This window comes from Photinus pyralis, unplaced genomic scaffold (genome assembly GCF_008802855.1).
Source record: "Photinus pyralis isolate 1611_PpyrPB1 unplaced genomic scaffold, Ppyr1.3 Ppyr1.4_LG9, whole genome shotgun sequence".
NCBI lineage: Eukaryota > Metazoa > Arthropoda > Insecta > Coleoptera > Lampyridae > Photinus > Photinus pyralis.
In genome coordinates this window covers 12,764,285-12,784,238 of record NW_022170878.1, presented here as the reverse complement: position 1 = coordinate 12,784,238, position 19,954 = coordinate 12,764,285, and the positions used below count along the sequence as shown (strand labels likewise).

Genomic DNA, 19,954 nt, shown 5'->3' with positions numbered 1-19,954 from the left:
CCCAAATTAATAAGAAAAGGTGTTTTCCCGAGAATTTTTAATGCAGTCGATTTTTGGTAAAAAAGGAAGGTTAATCACCGCCTTTTTTTGAGCCCCAAAGAAAAAATTGTCTCACACCGACCCGGAAAAAAATTTTATTATAGAATGTGGCCTGTAGAATCCATAATTTCAAACAGTTCCAAGATTGGGTTACTAGTTCAAAAGTTACAGCCCTTTGAATTTTTTTCTAGTCTATAACTTTTGATTGAGAAGTCTGATCGAAAAAGAACGAATTGTTTTCGATTCTACGCTCCAAAATTAATAAGAAAAAGTGTTTTCCCGAGAAATTTTGGTGCAGTCGATTTTTGGTAAAAAAGGAAGGTTACAACCTACACTGCCTTTTTTTGAGGCCCTCAAATAAAATTGTCTCAGATCGATCCGGAAAAAAAATTTTCTTATAGAATGTGGCCTGTAGAATCCATAATTTCAAACAGTTCCAAGATTTGGGCTACTAGTTCAAAAGTTACAGCCCTTTGAATTTTCTTTCGAAATTGGTTTCTAGTCTATAACTTTTGATTTGAGAAGTCTGATCGAAAAAGTACGAATTGTTTTGGATTCTACGCACCAAAATTAATAAGAAAAAGTGTTTTCCCGAGAAATTTTGGTGTAGTCGATTTTTCGTAAAAAAGGAAGGTTATACACTGCAGAAGTAGGCAGCTGTCAGGAGGAATGGGGTCGTTGGAAGTCCTGGACAAGTAGACAAGATTCCCGAAGTCCAGAAATGGCCCAAGAGAAAGCACGGATAGGTACACTAACATCTAACATAATGCTTAAAAGGACACGGGGAAAACGCAGAGTATAGCTAGTAAAATGGCAGTTAAAAATGTACGGACAAGATCTGTACAGCAATTGTACTTAAATGACCAGATTTTTGAAAAATTATTTGAAATATAATGGCTGCAAGTGCGGCATCTCCTTGGTAATCGATACACTTTTTTCACGTTATAGTATTTTAAGTTTAGTTGAGATGTCGCCACGTCCGTAACTTCATTTGAAATTGCTTTTGAATTTATGCGATTAATAGCCGCCTTGGACTTAGTTTTCCTTAAATGGCACTTCAAGATGGACGGAGTCTTGCAAAATCTGTAGAGCAATTGTAGTTCAATGCCCCGGTTTTCGATTAATTAGTTTAAATATAATATCATTGATAAATTCAATGATGATATGGCCAAGTGCGCATCTCCTTGGTAATCGATACACTTTTTTCACGTTATAGTATTTTAAGTTTAGTTGAGATGTCGCCACGTACGTAACTTCATTTGAAATTGCTTTTGAATTTATGCGATTAATAGCCGCCTTGGACTTAGTTTTCCTTAAATGGCACTTCCAGATGGACGGAGTCTTGCAAAATCTGTAGAGCAATTGTAGTTCAATGCCCCGTTAGTTTAAATCGTGGTTTAAATATAATATCATTGATAAATTCAATGATGATATGGCCAAGTGCGCTATCTCCTTGGTAATCGATACACCTTTTTCACGTTATAGTATTTTAAGTTTAGTTGAGATGTCGCTACGTATGTAACTTCATTTGAAATTGCTTTTGAATGTATGCGATTAATAGCCGCCTTGGACTTAGTTTTCCTTAAATGGCACTTCAAGATGGACGGAGTCTTGCAAAATCTGTAGAACAATTGTAGTTCAATGGTCCGGTTTTTGATTAATTAGTTTAAATATAATATGTAAAAGTGGGCCATCTCCTTGGTAATCAATACACTTTTTTCAAGTTATAGTTTTTACAGTTTAGTTGAGATATTTTTTGAGAAGTCTGATCGAAAAAGTACGAATTGTTTTGGATTCTACGCATCAAAATTAATAAGAAAAAGTTATTCCCGAGAAATTTTGGTGCAGTCGATTTTTGGTAAAAAAGGAAAGTTAAGTATTCAAATACTATGCGAAGTATTCGAATACTTCTCAAAGTATTCAAATACCTTGCGAAGTATTCGATTACTAAATATTTGTGAAAGTATTTGAGTTACAAATACAAATACTGCTTCCATAAAAATATTTAATTACAAAGTATTTGAATACTTTAAAGGATTTGAAAACTAAAAAGTTTTTACAAAATCGAATACTGCCCAGCTCTGGCCTTGAATGACAGGCTCTGTAAAACCTTAAATGGTATTTGCAGTTGCAGTATCCCCTGTTAAATACCCAGGCTGAACACAAAGCTAGGTAAATATGGGAATTCATGTCAGACTGTCCCATCCACGATACAGGACCATCTCGCCGTTTGGCGCGATTTTGTGCAGGCTGTTTATTATAATCGTGCACTTTCTCATAGGCACATTTTCTCTCTGGTGTAAATTAAACAAGTACATGTACTGTACGAACTGTTAATTCAATTCTTTATCTGGGTAGTCAACTGCTTAACTATAATTGAAATAAGCTTAAGGAATTATAAGTGCTTCAATTGGATATCAATTATGAATGGAATTCGCTAATACAGTAAAAAATTGGGCTTGTAAGTACACAATTTAAAATGAATTATTTTTTAATTCAATTCCATTTTCATATAATTGGTCAAGTTTAGCAGGACAATTTTGCAATGTGGTTTAATTTTACTTTGGAAACCACTCAACCACATCAATCTAATTAAACCATTTCTCAATTAAGGAAAATTTTATTAAAAACACACACTTTCTGATATTAGAAAATCTAGGTACTGTTCGTTTGCTTCTTGTGATGAATGGGATGTCATTCTGATTACTGAATATCTATTAACTTATTGAGAACTTCTAGAATGTTTCGTTATTGTTTACAAGCACTGGAATAGACGCCTTTGACACTTGACAGAGGTGCTTGACAGTTTGACCTTGACAGTTACAATAAAAGTGTTTGAGAGGGGGTGAAACAGGTGTTAAAACCTTACGTGGTGTTAATTGATAATGAATTAATAAAAAAGTTCACAATATGTGAAAGTTGTCACGTATCTATTCCATAAGGAAAAAACAGTGTAAACAAATTATAAAATGTTGATTGAACGTGCGTTGCCCACCTCCCTATGTTTGTTTACTTTACTTGTTGGTTGTTGTGGATATTTTGACTCTCATGGCCAGGAAGACGAACATTGTTTTTGTAAAGTAAGATTATATTATTATAATAAAAAAATTACGTAATTTTTTAATATTTTCTTTACAGTTACAGGATCGTATTATAGACGATTGTTCATGTAATGTTGATACTGTAGATCATTTTAATAATGTAAAAGTATATCCACGGTTGCGCAGCATGCTTACAAAAAATTATTTTAGATTTTATAGAGTAAATTTGAAACGAGAATGCCCTTTTTGGGTAGACGATAGTAAATGTGCAATAAAATATTGTCACGTCGAGGCTTGTCATGAAAGTGATATTCCGCCCGGATTGAAAGGAGCTTCGAAATCAAAGACCTGCTCAGCGAAAAAGGTGGGAACGTTGGTGTGTCGAGGTATTTGTAATCGGTTCTTTGTAGTATCTGCAACCTAAAGGTTGCGATGACGATCACAATGACGAATTAGGCTACCTTAATACGACGATTAGTGCTAAAGCCGAGGAAGATTTCGTCTTGTGGCAAGCTCACGATGATGCCCAGGATAAATTTTGTGACATCAATGAGAATGATAATGATGCTGAATATGTTGATCTGCTTCTCAATCCTGAGCGATACACTGGCTATAAGGGAAAGTCGGCACATCGCATATGGAACAGTATTTATATGGAGAATTGTTTTAGGTAAGAATGATATACCACTGTGTAATGAGAGAGGTATACCCTCCCTAACTGATCTGACTTTTTGTCTCCAAAGATCGCTCTTTACTGTTGGTAGTTTATATGAATTTATAATTACATGAAAATAATTCAATTACTTAACTGTTAATCACCCATGATTCCGCTACTATAATTTATAAATGTACATGTAGTTGGCGGTTCCTGTATTAATATTGTCAGAAAATTAAATTGTTCAAAATTTATATTTTATACGTTTTTTTTGTTACTTTTTTGAATTAGATAGCATTTCCTGTACAGTAAACTCCAACTACCTTGTCGTCTGCTTTAAAAGCAGTTCTTACACGTCATTATAGTAACCCTAAATTGATTTTTGTCAACTTTTAGACCAGATAACACCTACAATGCATACATCGAAAGTGAATTGCTGAAAGGAATGTGTTTGGAGAAAAGGGTGTTTTATCGTGCAATATCGGGACTACATGCGAGTATTAATATTCACCTCTGCGCGAATTTCCTAAAACTAGAATCCGGCGGAATAAGTCAGTATTGCGTTAAATTTTATTTCTCTCCATTATGAAATTGCACTTGAAGGTTTAGCCTCGCCCAAAGGAGAATGGGGACCGAACGTAGATGAGTTTAACCGGCGATTTTCCTCCAGTAAAACGAAAGGCGAAGGTGCAAATTGGCTGGCTAATTTATACTTCTTATATCTGCTCGAATTGCGTGCGTTGGCGAAGGCTGCCGAGTACTTACGTAAGGAACCATTTTATACGGGCGACGAGGCGCAGGACTGGGACACTCAGTTGGCGGTTCAGGACTTACTAAATGTCATAACCAAATTTCCGGATCACTTCAACGAGTCCATTATGTTTAGTGGCGGTCAAGAGATGAAGAAATTAAAGAAGGAATTCAAGGAGCACTTTCGCAATATCACACGTATTATGGATTGTGTGGGGTGCGATAAGTGCAAACTGTGGGGGAAGCTGCAGGTAATTCAAGTTTGTCTATTTATTTGTGTTTTTATTGGGTTGTAGATTCAAGGATTGGGTACTGCCTTAAAAATATTATTCGATCATGATACTTCCTGGCCTAAAGCAATATCACAGAAAAGGGTGTTCAATTTGGAACGTAGTGAAATTGTTTCGCTCATTAACAGTGTGGGACGGTGAGTGACGTATTATTAATACCATTTTATAGTAGTTGCTTTCAGGTTGTCCACCAGTATTTATGAGCTTGACGAGTTTCGGCAATTGAGTAGGTGATGTTTAGCGTAATCTTTGTATTTGTTTTCCTTTAGTCCACAAGGTACTATTTAGTTAATGATTAGTGGTTGCTTGTTTACTTGTTAGAACTAGCATTTTTTCTATAATTACTATCAATTTTCTGTAAAGAGCGCTTCTACACTTACGGGTTAACTTTGTTATGGCTAAGGCTAGAAATGGTGTAGAAACTACAATTCCTAGACAATATGTTGCAATTGCGCTTTCCTTGGAAATATTGAATCTTTTGTACTACCCAATAATTTTCTTTTCTCTAGAGCTTAAGTATACCCAAGAAAAGACTTTGCCATAAGACTGCTTTACAAGTACACTTAAGTGGAATTTACTATTTATTTCTAAAATATTTACTATTCGCAAAAGCCAAAGTTTAAGACAAAGTCTTATAGTTTATTTATTTATTTAACGCTTTCAATTCAGTAAAAATACTCTTAAGCCCCACTTAAAAGCCACGTCAGGGTTTCTATTTTTCAATAAGTCCCTCTCGGTATAAAGTCTGTCCTATATATATTAAATAATAAATTATTAAATAAGGTTATTTATAAATCTGTTAATTTTGTTAGACAATTTACTATTCTATTTCACAAAGGGAGAGAATGAAATTGTGATCAGTATGAACTCTAAATGTGATTGTATTGTAAAAGACTCGGTACTTAAGTGAAGAGAAATAGGTTTTCTCTTTAGTGACATTTTTTATTCTACGCTACTGTAAAGCTGGGAAATTGTTTGTCTAACGATGTAAAGCAATTGTGATTTTGTAGTAAATTAATTAAATTCTTAATGCTGGTGATGTTAATCTTTATTGTGATTAAGTATACTGCTTTGATATTATTTGTTAATAGTATAGAATTTTTTCATTCCCATTTGCGTTTAATGTTCTGTATCATATGGAGTTTGAACGTTTTACTGACTTATTTTTAAGTTAATTCTTTTGGTGTGGCCCCTGTAAATATTATTTAAGTAGTATTTACCACTTGCTGGGATTCTACATATTTATAGTCTTGTCTGGTCGACAGGTGTCTTTAATGTACAAATAAGTTAATAATTTATATTTTTACTACTTCTATTGACAATTACTACAAATTATAATTTATTTCGTGTAAAAGACATTATTTACAAATACAAATAAAACCCTATGATTGTTTCCTAGCTTATTATCACCACAAACTGCATGATTCTTTGTCTTTGGTGCACATTGAACAAAACATTCGTTATACTTGAGCATTTCTTTCAATCTTTGATAGTAACTTTGTTATCTACCCATTGCGTGCATGAACCAAACGTTTACGCTTTGATTACATTGCTCAATATTCAAATTTGGCATAGTAGTCGCCAATTTCACAAAAAAAAAACCGCATTCATTTTGGATAAAATAAGCAGTCTGGCAGGCATCACCACTATTCATATTATTATATATTTATTGGTGGTGGTGATGCATGTTATTCCACACCAAAGTAAGATAGAAAAAATATAGCTATTACATTGTTAAATTAAACTTGCAAAAATTGTCAATACTGTAGAATGCGTTGCTGATCAATATACTTTCCACCGTAGCAGTGGTGATGACTGTTGTATCGTCTGCGAAGAGAGTCAAGTGTTGGCATGAAGTAATATCGTAGACAAGTCGTTAATGAAGATTAGAAATAGTTTTGGGCCCATTACTAACCCTTGAGGAACGCCCGATCTGTTGGTTGCTTGTTTATGAGATTTATAACCTATGCTGACATACTTTGTGTACGTCCTGTGAGGTAAGTTTGTAATACAGCTATGCTCACTGAAATGTGTCGAGTGCGTCCGCTGACAAGCTGGATGGAGGGTTCTCTTGTTTTACAGGTTTACTACGTTTTATACCATCCCAAACGGCCTTTTGTGTGTTAGATGCTCCACCAATGTAAACATTGTTTGCCCTCTTTTTGAAGGTGTTAATGTCAGCTTGATACTCAAAAATAAAGGCAAAATAAATAAATACTGCTTCCTGAATGTCTTGAGTGTATGTTTACTAACATAACAACCCTACAGTCCTTTTTTACTGATGTTAAGCAATGCAGAAGATTGTAGGATTACTAGCCACCAGCTTGGATTTATAAACAAAAGAAGAATCACATTCAGTAGTAATATTCCATTCCGTAAATGAACTAAATTTTTCGTTGCTTCCTGCTGTTTTATTGCTATCGATGATTGTTCTATAATTAACACAGATTGAAATGAAAGGCACAGAAAATTATAATCACATTAAAACAAAAGATTAAAGGAATTCTTCGAGGAAATGTTAACAATAACTATAGAAGGAAACCAACATGTAGAAAGTGATAACAAGGAAATGACTGGGTATCTCTATGCCTATGTATAAAAAAGGAGATAAAAGGGATTGCACAAACCACAGGGAAATTACGATGACATTAGAAAGGATAATAGTGAAACGATATTTATTGCCTTCATTAATTTAGAAACGGCTTTCAATAGTATACAAAGAAGTTTAGTGTGGAGCATCCCAAAAAGAATAAGAATTTGTAATAAATTAAGAAACTGTTGACAGGGGAGCATAATTACTGTGCCCACCTAGCCCCACCCTTTTATATGTGACTGTACCGAGAAAAAGTAAAAGTACGACTTAGCTAGTCAGCACGACATTCACTCATACTAAAGCTTCGACCCAGTACAAGTCATGCAATTTTGTTGATATGCGATGCTCATTTGATAAGAAGGCGAAACTTAAAAGAACAGTATTGTAAAGTAAGTCTTGAACAGGCATCGCTAGAGCTAAGGACAAGAAAAGTACAATCTGTATCCCTGGATGGAAATTTCATAAGAAAAGCAAGTCGGTAGGTATTTAGTGAATCACATTAAACAAGCATCACTTTCTCTAGAAGTTTATTACAAAATTTTTAAACATCACAAATGGTTGTACGTAAACCATAACGGCCAAGTACAGACAAGTGGTACACATTTTCTTCATTAACCCGCAGCACTTGTAAAAGTAGAAAACTTCTTAATACGGTCTTCTAATCACATGAGAATTTATTCCGCAAATTTGCCGAAACCAATGAATCAACAGTAATAAAAAACTATCATCGAGCGATCTTATTGCTAATGCTTCACTCCTCCTATTGCCACATACATGCGATACATCAACATGTAAAATAGGGTCTGCAGGACCCAGTGGTTGATTGTGTGACATTCTATGGGAGATGTATTTGTAAACAAACTCATAGAACATTGTTAATTGACAAAGGAAGTCCCACTTGATGTTAGACGATTCTCTCAGATCAGCAGTAACAAGTCTCGATGTTAAAAATAGTTGCAAAGCTATCACTGTGCCTAGCGTATTTAAGGAATCTGTTAGTTTTTCTGGATTCACATAGACTAACCATCTGTCATCCAATACTAGAGACTGAGGTAAGGCATCACCAAATAATCCAGATAATGTATTTGAGGCGTCCTTGTGTGGGTATATTACAATATTACAATCAGACGGAAGTGTTTCGAAAGTTTCCTTTACCTTTCCAACTGCATCTTTCATTACAGATATCTGCAAAAAAGAACCTTATGTCAAATATCTACACACATAACCAAATTGCTGTGTAAAAAATAATAGCGAGACCATTGATCTGAGACATGAGGTAGAGCATTTAATTTATTGTGTCACTACCACTATCAAAATAAAAAAGATAGTAATTATAAGCCCGTCCCATTTACTATTTTTTACATTGTCCTTAAGTAAATAAATTACATTCGGGTTATTAATTAGTAACTTACTTCAGTCAATACTCGACAGATAAAGTGTAATATGCAAAATAACGAATTATATGTCAATTGATTTTGAGGAACAATCCATGGGGGAGGAGCTCGATCATCGTAATCAACAAAGGATTCGCAACTAAATTGGTATACACCAAGGAACTCTGTAAGTGGAGGATTCCATCTAATTAGACACATGCACAGCCAGTATACAATGTCAATGTACCTGGAACATATATTGATGCAGTACACATATTATACAAAATGAACATGTATACCTGTTGGTTATTGTAATTAAACAATTATTAGACAGAGGGCCAAAGTTAACAGTATTACTCCTTTTTGACGCAACTAAAATACTTGGATGGAGCAGCACGTTGCAACATGCGTTCAACAATTCTGTAATAGACATCTGAAAAAAAATTAAGAAAGTCGCCTTAAAAAGCATTCCACATTACCGTAATGCGGTGAAACCATTTCACGTTCTTCTTTTTCTGATTTCTCAAATACTTGTATACTTCACACATGAACCGTAAAGTGCTCGACACCAGTTTCAAATTTACCTCATTTGCTATTAGGGTGGCACTTGCGATTGCGTCGTATATATTGGCCTCATGTGAGTGGACAAACAACAGCATGTCTTTAAAAATGAGAAGGCCTCGTTCTTTTAACAAAATTGTATTCAGATGCATGACATACGTATAAAAAATCCAATTATTCATAATGTTTTGCGGCACAATTCCCTAAAAATGGTTAGTACAGTTCGGAAAACTAGTCTCATATAATATTTACTGTGAACAGCATAGAGGGTTGTTAAGTAAAAAATTGAAAACTAACAGAATACATTTTCGCATGCAGATCCCTGGAGAAGTGTCCCTCCATTCCTATGCACTTCGTATTTCCCTATCACAAGGTTGATCCTGCACATACAAATTTTGTGTAGGTGTGTTTTCACTAAATGATACAATGATAGTAGTAAACCTGGTTTCAGTCGACCAGAGACTGGGTGCTTTAATCATTTGGGGGTGAAGGCCAAGAATTGCAGTTGGAATTTTACTATCCAGTTTTCGAAAACCAATTTGGATTTGATATTTTCATATTTAAAAGCGCTCCAATCCAGATACATGCCGAACTCCGAATCAAAACATTTATTTTGCGCATGCGCAATTCGAGTTTTTTAATTGTTATATTTAAATGAAATTTTGTCCTCGAATAAAAGTAGTGTTCGCATATTCAAATAATGTCTTTATCCAAGGACAACACCCGCCAGGGCGCGGGCCCCGTGCAAAAACTCGACGTTGGTATCTATTGAACCTAATGTACGTTCGCTTCTGAAGAGGTCTGTAATGAGAGAGATTGGCTTCCAGGCAGGAGGTCCAAGTCAGAGGTCGGATTACTATTTTATTCTATACATTATGGTTGTGCTTAAAACTTATGGAAAAAATTTGTACCACAGTTTTAAGAAAATGTCTTGCATAACTTCTAGACAAATTTCAATTTTTAGCTAAGATAAGAGAGACCCCATAATGGAATGTATTCTGTTTGTTTTAAATATTAACCTTGTTTTAATTGTGCCATAGAAACGGTTTGCTAAACTTGATAATTTACCTTTGTCGATTTGGCCTCATCCAGCTTGCACATGTTACGTTGCTGTAAACTATTTTGCATATTCTTCAACTGATTATCGAAGCTTTCGATTAACTGCGACTTTGCCAAACGAATTAAGGACGCCATTATAACTTCGGCGACTCTTATGGGCATAAAATCTTGAGTGTACAGACGTACAGTGACAGTTAATCGCTCGATATATGCCGTATTGTTAAAAAACAAAGTAAATGCGTTGAAATTAATCCTTAGAAATGTATTGACGACGTTAAGAATAATGACCCAGTTGTAATAAAAGGATTCTTCCTTTTTGGTTTCCACCATTGCTAAATAGGCGTATTCAGCTTCAAAGATGTTGGCAAACGGCATTAAAAAGGATTTGGCGTATGTGGCGTTGCTTGATAGCAGCTGTTCAGAATTACTTAGAGTGATCGCAGCTATAGTCAAAATTGCTGTTTTGCTTCCAGAATCGCACTTACTATAACTACTCGCGAAATTCGATAGCAATTTAGAGGTAACTTCCAAAGATGTTGCGATTTCTTCCACAGTTTGGTTTGTTTGTTTATAAAGTATGAGATATAGTTCTGCCCATAGCGCTATTAATTTTGCGTCATTTAAATTCTTTACACAATACACTAAATTGTCTAGACATTTTCGTTGTGTTTGATAATTTGTCCAATTAGAATCGTATGTAGGAAGGAAATGTCGAAAGACAATAATAAATTTTTTTAGAACTGTTAACATTACATTAGCGAGGGACAATCCGTGACTTTTGGTAGGTGTCACATAGTCGCCTTTTATGATGTCAATTATTCGTTGTATCCATAATTGAGTGAAATTTTTGTTTGTTGCAAATGTGAGATCGAGAGCAGCTTTAAACTTCTCACTCACTTGTCCTTTTTTCAGGTTGAGCTCCATGGTGAGTATCTCGAACGTTAAAAGGCTGATGTATATCGAATCTTTTAGTTCAGCTAAAGGTAACGTAAGCACACTCCAAAAGTTTTCATGACTGGTCACTTTTTTTAAAATAAATTGTTTGTTTAACTTCCATAACATATGCAAAAATTCTAAGATCTCCATCTGCAGAGAATTTATCTCTGGGACTTCATTCTAAACAAAAAATACGTTATAAGAACAATATTTTCAGAAGCTATTACAAGTGGTAAAGACTAGGTCAAACTCACCTGTTCCACATTCTTCAAGTAATCTATCATACACATAACCATATCTTTCTCTTTGTCGTCTGGAGCGACCTCGGATTTCTCCGGACATATATTTAAAAAAGCCACAATCATGCCGGGCTGATCGGGAACACAAGCCGAGATGTAATGAATAATAGAAATTTTAATGGGGTCCCTTAAAAGTTGATCGCAGAAACATTGCACGATCCACTGCCTCACTTCGCTGTTACCACATTTTAAAGCCGGCAACAATGGCTTTTTCAAGGCCTATACAAGAAATGAGCTGTATATTAATAAGGGATTGTAATGAACTCACCAGAGAAATATTGCCTAAAATTTCAAAAGCAATTTGAGGTATCTCTTCGTCGTAGGAATGGGAAATATATCCTTGTATCGTTATTATAAAATTTTTATCGAAACACGATTTCATGAGGTGTGCTCTAAAAGGGGTCCAATCTTCGTAGTGACTGTTTAAAGTGACGTAATTCGAAATTAACATGTAACATTTTAAGGCACGTTTTACAGATTGGACGATTTTCAAGGATGGTCCACTAACGAAATTAGTTTCTCCACATAATATGATTTCTAGCCGCGTGTTACCAATTGAGCAAATGTTAAACAAAATAGAAGTAAACATCTCTTTTTTTAAGAATAATTCGATAACACAAGTGTAGATGATGTGGTCGTTTGCATTTGTGATTACACGACGTACGAGGATAAAGTGAATTAATTTTATAAGCTTGCAACACACTCTTCGAGATGCTGCATTAGAAGAAGTCAAGTGTGTAGCAAAAATAGGCAACACCTTTACAATCAAGAATATTAATGCTGGAAGGATTACGTGCATTTTATTTATGTTGTCCTACAAAAAATCAAAATACTAGTAAGTTACAATGGTACGCCATTTACCTGGAAGCATTTTAGCGCCAACTTGATGTACAACTCGATCAGACGACACGAATACGGAGAGTACACATCGGTGCAGATTTCTGTAGTTAAACAGCTAGCAGATAAGTTGTTAAGGTCCGCAAAATCTTTACTATTACAAATATCTCGCATTAGGGTGGGTAACATTTTCACATTTAGTAAAGGTGTAAGCATGTCCATCGGTTTGTGGTCTAACTCGCAAATTATAAGTTCAAAGCAAAGAGTCAGTAATTTACGATTCACAACTCTCATCTTTGGAAAAGTGCAAAATAAACAGTACAGTAAACGCGATAACTCTTTCGCGTCATTATTTGCACTAATTAATGTATGATCAACTCTCATAATTTCTCTGAGCACCTTACATCCGGCAATGGTAGCTTCCTCGATCATCGGTGAACAATTACCAATTTCGTCGAACACAGTATTAACGATATGCACAAGAACGCTAAAGTAACTATAAGTCCCATGATAACTGATAACATTATCTTCGAATAATTTCGATATTGTCACTTTTGTACCAACAGGGAAAATGATCAGATCATTTTTTAGAGGACGGTATGGCAAAGTTAGAGATATTTGCACATCTTCTCTCTCCTGTTGTCCAGTTCCTTTATGCTCATAGTGTTCTGTATATAATTGTAAATCGTTCAATGCCAAAACAACCTGCAAACAAAATTATTTTACAAATACGCACAAACTGGAAAATAAATTATGCGCTATTTCTCATTTTAATAAAAGGTCCGCAAAAAATAAGCAAAGAAAAAGATTAATATCAACATTGCAAGTATTAGATACATTGAATATAGGGAGGGATGAATCTCCACATAGCCAGTTAAAATCCTTTTAACGCATTGCATAAGACATAATTACTTGAAAAATATTGGCCAAAAGTATTGGCACTTGACTGTCCTGCATTTAGCGACTTAGCTGACCCACTCTATAATCCGGCAGTGCCGGTTGAGCATATTTAAAAAAATTGCATTCACGTTCAGACCTGCCCCGACCTTGACAGCGAAACCACACGCCTTACTTTCGTTGGCGCCTGCGTGCTAGTGGTGCTAGCTTAGACAAGATCTTTTACTGTAGGAATCTATGATAGAATTTATTTAGGATATAAAAAAAGCTCAAGTTGGCTCAAAACATTTTTCCAAATGAACCAAGGTACAGAATGATATGTTTTGAATGCCCTCAATAGTTCCAAAGTTTGTGTTTCTTCGACAATTACATTACCCACCTCTTTTGCATTAACCCTTAAATGGATCAAAGAATGTACGAGTGTCGACAGTGAGCTAAACAAATATGGAAAGCAGTACAAGGAACTGCTATAAAAACTTTTCGTCCCTTCATCACTTCCTTGTTGCCATATAGCAGCAATCTCGGCAGTTTCAAGTAATTTTCCAAGTAACGCGAGTGCTACTGGGTGTACAAAAAATTTGTTCGCCCCCAGTTTGATACATAACACCTCCAACACTGTAAAAACAGACGCCTTCACCATTATACCAGTAGTTGTATCCTAAAGCAGTACGCTATGAGAAATAGTTTAAATATTGTGACTCACCATAAATAAATCATTCGAAACTAACTTCTCCAAATGAGCAAATACATCAAACTGCAACGCTAAGCCTAAATGATGTTGCAAACCGTCAGCATGAACTAATGCAGTATTGGAGTTTACACTTAAGTGCAAAGTCACCCACACTAAAGGAATAATAGGAGAACGCCAGTTTTTGTACAAGTGATCCATATAGCCCTCAATTTCATTATAATGACCATACCACGTATTGTAATGGTCCCTAAAAATTGAAATGAGCCAAAATCACTACTCTCTTGGTACTCACCATAGATTATACAAACTTGAAAGAAAAATAGCAATCTGAACATCTTGAATTGCCCTTAAGTTGCCTAGTTCCACAGAGTCGGTGTTGATCTTATGCCAATCCCGACAGTTATTTTGCGTAAAAAGTTTTATCAAGTACAAAAACTGGGGAAAGTCACATTTTTCGTAAACAAATGTAGACAACACGGAGGAAAGTATTTGTAACTGTTCTCTATAATTTCTTTCAAAATTACAACGATCCCCATTCATCTCCTTCAACAAAGCTTCGTACTGTTTAAATAGATCTTTTTGGATTTCTTTAAAAGTGTGCTCATTGATAAATGATCTATACAGTTCATAGAACGGGTGCTTCTCATTCTGATAGTTTTCAATAATCCAACCAAGTAAATTTAACATAAACATTCGTTCCAGTGTATAAAATTCCCACATCCTCGCTTCCAAATTCTCTTGCCGTAAGGAATACTGTATAACATTATCACAATTTTCTACTTGAACGTAACATTCGAATTTTAAATAATTGCACAGCATCGCGAAACACGTAAATGTATCCAAATCCTAAACAAAGTTGTAAAAAAGGCAAAACCAAAATATCGCTTACTAAGAATTCGCTAATTTTCCTCATAAGTGTCTTAAAAGTCACATCGTTAACGTAAGAAAGTCGTTCCCAGCATGATGTATAGCCCGTTTCAGTGAATGGTTTATACATATTAATCCCATTGAACAAGTAAGTTTTAACAACATCGAGAGCCGAGGACGCACCACTGGAGGCAATGTGATTTCGTTTGCCATTCACTGTAACCCACACACGTTTCCAATGCCTGAAAAATGGATTAAAATCTTCGATTTGTTTGGGATAACGCTTACGGAGTAATATCCATTATTATAAGTTCTTAAAAATGTATACTTTACACATTAGCAATAGAATTTATTTAAAATAAAAAGTAAGGTTAAGTGGCGGTTACTACACATAGGCGTACGAAAACATATACCACTGGGTACTTTTACAGTGGCGTATCTTATTGTGAGAATTGGCCTAGAATGAGCGTTTTTTTTATTGATTAAAACTTAAATTTAAACAAAATACAAGATACCTACCAAGTAACAGAAAAGTGTGATAGAATGTATATGTACCGTCTATGGGGATCACGCTCAATGCATAGCGATACCGCGACGGATTATCAAATATCTATTTGACATCCCGATACGGCAGTAGAACTGCTTTAGATATAGCTCGGTCTCAGCTTAAAATTATTTTTTTGCCGGTAGATATTTAAATAATCGTCAAAGCAGACTCTTCGAAATCATTATATTTTGAGCGATGGGGCTTGGTGTTGAACCAAGAGTATTAAAAGTGCAAAGAATAATTTCATAGATATATACTTATTTTTTTGTAGTACATCATGTGAACTATTCTAATTAAATTTCTATAACATTATGTATGTTGAACATTTCAAATCTAATAAAAACAGGTACATAAAATGGTAATCACAAAGTAAGTGGAACAAAGTTTACAATATATAAACGAGTACAAAATAACATTTTTTCGAAATAGTAACACACAGGTATTCAAACTGACACATCCATCTTAAGCAATTTGATACGTAATACCAGTGGCGGTTGGTCAACAAATGCCGCAGTGCTCCCAAAAATTAATAATTATGAACGTGTTTCAACACTAAAGGAAATCAGAACGTTTCTCAGAAATTCACTGACCGAAGATAGTTTAAGAGCTCTTTCACTATAAAATGTGTGAAATTTTTTACATCTTTACCAGGAGCCCGCCACTGCGTAATACATGAAATACTGAAATTTGACTAATGTAAATGTTGACACATTTAAACCATTCAGTAGAGATCCCACATGTTAGAATTTTATGCGAGACTTTAAGTATACAAATTATTTCTTTCACAGTTTCCAAAAATTCAAAGATATCTGTGCATGTATTATAATATACAATACCAAAATGACAGATATACACAGTTACTGCAAAAAATGGAATACTATAATATTAAGCATAGTTCTGTAACCGATATTTGTGGATATATGTTATGTAACTGAAACAAGGAAACGGCTGACTGGTGTAACATCAACAGTTTATACCTATACATATGTAAAAAATGAACAGAATATCATTTTTGGCACATCCCTTTGGAACCAAAAGGTATAATTCATACATTAAAATCTTGATCATAAAATATTAACAAGTTTAAATAAATCTAAAAGAAATATATTGAATATTTTTGGAGCAAAACATTTGAAAATATATTATTCCGCTCAACAACTGAAATAAACAGAATCATAACCGAACTTCAAAAAACATACTATTCAGATTCTTCACTACTGGAAATTTCCTGCATAGCCATAAACCAACCGTTACGACCAGGATTAGGAGTCACAGCCCTGCAACATACGTTCAGCTGCGCATCTGCCTAAGCATGATGTAATAACTTACCTGGGCTTTCGAATTTGAGTAGGCAGTGTAAGAGAAGTACGATAATACGGAACTTCTTCGCTGGTTTCGGGCCTCCTTTGTAATGTCATCGTTTCATTAAACACATCCTGTTCCTCCTCCATGTGCGTTACTTCAGCAGATTTACAGTTCTCGCATTCACTCCTGCATATTTAAGCAAATTTTAGAATTCACAACATTTTAGGAACTTTGCAGTATAATTATAACTTTGGTAATAACTCAATTAGCTATTCCTAAAGCAGCATCCAGAGCCGAATTTTTTCTAGATCAATGGGTCAATACGTTTAAGTTATAGCACTTCTTCCTAAAACCTACTTAGATTTAAAAACTTTAGATATAGTAACAATGGTAACCAAAATATTTTTAGTCAAAAGATGTCAAAATGGTTATTTATGCATCAATTTTTTTGGAAAAAAGAGGCCTAACTCGATGGCTTGAAGCCCAAGAAGTCATTCATATGTATTTTTGGTGATCCAACATATTTTTGGCCAAAAAATGCCAAAAGCGCAGACTACTTTAACCAAGCATGATATATCTGGAGTGTTTAAATCTGTGGTAACTGCACAGTGCTGAGGTTACAAAAAAATAAAAGTGGGGTGCCAACTCAACATACCCTAATTAAAACTCATTATAGCAGCTTGTCATTTTACATACTTACAGTACTAAAATTACCTGTAATCATCTTCATCTTGAGAAGGTGACAAGGACCTATACGAAAATAAACTATGATGTTCCGTGCCAACTTTTGATTTCTCCTCGACCTTATTTTCTAAATTGCCTGATGAGAATGTGGCCGAATGCAGCCCATCTTTATGTACCTTTTCGGTTAAATTAATGTGAGATTTAATTAAATTCAACGATAAGATAGCATCACAATTGCTCTGCTTCGAAATAAATCTGTGCGAACAGTTATCGGTTTCGGCCTTTTTCGTTAAATTATTAGTTAGGCCATCACTGTTCGAGCTGACCGATACGGTCAGCTCTTTTAGATTTTTTGGCAAAGTGCGGTGCGAAGATAAATCTTTGTACTCTTTGGAAGTTGCGGCTAGTAAAAATAGATTATCTTTACTTCTACTTTCTTTAATCGTGTGCATGTGCTTGTTGTGGGACTCAGATGAAATAGGTATTGTCCTATGTCTGGTGTTGTCATGGCGATTAATGTTAACATATAATGCTTCGTTATTGTTACTACTACTTTCATTCGGAAGTCTATTCACCATGACACCAGTACGTGTATCTTTGGCGATGGAATTTCTCACTAAGAAGTTTTCGTACTTAAGAAACATCAATTTATTTTCATCCAACTTCGATCCTTCGGCATCATTTTTTTGGGTGGAGGATTTTCTTTCATCATTCACACGGGTCTGCTTATCACTTTTTCTGGCAGCTACAATGTTTTCATAAGACTTTGATTTTTCTACCGAATCACAATTTTTGGAGGTTTTTTCTGTTGTAATGCCCTCATTTTGATTGGTGCGCATATAGGAATGTGAAGTATGCCCCACACTGTTGGAAATTTTATGCAATTTGATTAGGGGTTGCGTATGCTGAGCATTTTCCGTTTCTAACGTTACGTTCGCATATTCTTGTATGTTACTAGCCCGATTTATTAACCGTTGATGTCTACATTGAACACGAGTCGGTGTACAACGTGCAGATCTAACTTGATGTGACTGCACCCCCGTATCACTAACTGCACTGATAACCAGCGTTTGATTATGTACTATACTAGGATCTACGTTATTATTTCGTATTGCCTCTTCGTATGGCGGTGGTGCTTCTCCTCTTGGAAAGTAATTACCTGGTGGTTTCCACAATGAAAAATGACCATTAGACTCTTCATAATGGAATTCTAAGTCACTAAAAAATGTGCGAAAATAGTTTAGCCGTTAATATTCCGCATTTACCCAATGTTCCCAGGAAGATAGCCTAAGCTACCGGTAATGTATCCAATACTGTTTAAACTTCTTTGATCATCTCCTAATGGCCTTTGTTGCTGAACACGTAATTTATGTCTACGAAATCGATGAATAACAAAAAATAAGAGTGATAGAGTTAAAATAACAAAAACTGCGCTAGCGATAAGTCTCAATGCTAAATCGTACGTATCTTTATAAGTATCGTTTGCCGTTAATATGTCGTCGAGGCATTTAAATTCGCAACACGAATTCCCTCTTTGGAATGATTTACAGTTCTACAATAAATTGTAACATTTAAAGAAGAGTGAGCAACAGAGAAACGTACCTGAGGTTGCGAACACAAAACAGATTTGCACCATTTAGGGCCACCTTTGTCGCAAATGCATAAGGTACAACTATTTGGTCCAGGCACATAATGTAAACCTTGTGATATAATTTGTGAATGTATATCCACACAATGCCCTGATACATCTAAAATGTCCCAAAGTTACAGAGTAGGTACATTAGAAGTCGCAGTTCCACTTACAATATAAAATTTCAAAAAAGATTCCACAAACATAAACTATTTCCTGCAACATCTCAACATTATGCTAAAAATTAAATATTGGTTCACATTTTAACATAGAAAATTAAATAATTATTGGAGTTGACACTTATCGATTTGTAAACTACTGTTTTTGTTGTAATATAGTGTTTACTATATCGGCAATATATGTGCCATTTTTGTTCATGCGTTGTGGCTATTCTACCGATGTACTAGTGTAGCACCTTACCATTGGCAACCCGTCAAACACTGCACCTCTACAAATTTTATTTACTTGTAATTACTCATATGGTACTCATGGTATTTGAAGCTTTCCTTTTCAAGTAAAATTAATACTAATAATTATTAAGTAATACTAATAATGGGGGACATCTCTGCTCAAACTGTACAAAAATTCCGTATTTTTGTTAATACTAAGGCGCAAAACCTAGGAAATGGCGCATTAAAATTCAATTTAATCGCAAATTTTAGCCGCGATGGAATCATTCTGAGCAAGTTGTAAGCTCTCCATCTAAGTGGACGAAGACAAGCTTTAGAGGCTGCAGAATAGCTCATGTAGCGTCTCAATGGCGTGTTAGAGGTACTGACTCGTCCAGCGAAACGCAATGTGTATTTGTTTAGTATTAAAGTTGGTAGAAATTTGTGTGGCAGCTCTGAATAAATGGAAGAATTTTGATTTTTTACTTTTGAAATTTATTGCAAATTTTAC

At 35.0% G+C, this 19,954-nt stretch overlaps 3 protein-coding genes across 3 annotated transcripts; 1 reads left to right on the top strand and 2 right to left on the bottom strand.

Annotated features, from left to right (window-relative positions):
* The first annotated feature begins 2,861 nt into the window (after positions 1 to 2,861).
* On the top strand, positions 2,862 to 6,165 carry LOC116180655 (ero1-like protein). Its single transcript, XM_031500754.1, has 7 exons — positions 2,862 to 3,119; positions 3,178 to 3,444; positions 3,491 to 3,750; positions 4,132 to 4,286; positions 4,339 to 4,736; positions 4,782 to 4,912; positions 4,958 to 6,165. Exons 1-7 carry the CDS (start codon positions 3,009 to 3,011, stop codon positions 5,007 to 5,009), a joined length of 1,374 nt encoding a protein of 457 aa, XP_031356614.1. The 5' UTR covers positions 2,862 to 3,008; the 3' UTR covers positions 5,010 to 6,165.
* Positions 6,166 to 7,878: 1,713 nt separating this feature from the next.
* On the bottom strand, positions 7,879 to 15,268 carry LOC116180643 (nucleoporin NUP188 homolog). Its single transcript, XM_031500732.1, has 13 exons — positions 15,177 to 15,268; positions 14,911 to 15,130; positions 14,314 to 14,867; positions 14,034 to 14,268; positions 13,710 to 13,988; positions 12,458 to 13,138; positions 11,865 to 12,410; positions 11,552 to 11,815; positions 10,371 to 11,477; positions 9,221 to 9,505; positions 9,041 to 9,174; positions 8,781 to 8,988; positions 7,879 to 8,553 (listed from the first exon to the last, which is right to left on the bottom strand). Exons 1-13 carry the CDS (start codon positions 15,188 to 15,190, stop codon positions 8,014 to 8,016), a joined length of 5,067 nt encoding a protein of 1,688 aa, XP_031356592.1. The 5' UTR covers positions 15,191 to 15,268; the 3' UTR covers positions 7,879 to 8,013.
* Positions 15,269 to 16,523: 1,255 nt separating this feature from the next.
* LOC116180548 lies at positions 16,524 to 19,404 on the bottom strand. The gene is made up of 6 exons (XM_031500596.1): positions 19,228 to 19,404; positions 19,027 to 19,172; positions 18,690 to 18,976; positions 17,455 to 18,642; positions 16,765 to 16,926; positions 16,524 to 16,712 (listed from the first exon to the last, which is right to left on the bottom strand). The coding sequence occupies exons 1-6, from the start codon at positions 19,277 to 19,279 to the stop codon at positions 16,634 to 16,636; spliced, it is 1,914 nt and encodes a 637-aa protein (XP_031356456.1). The 5' UTR covers positions 19,280 to 19,404; the 3' UTR covers positions 16,524 to 16,633.
* Positions 19,405 to 19,954: the final 550 nt, after the last annotated feature.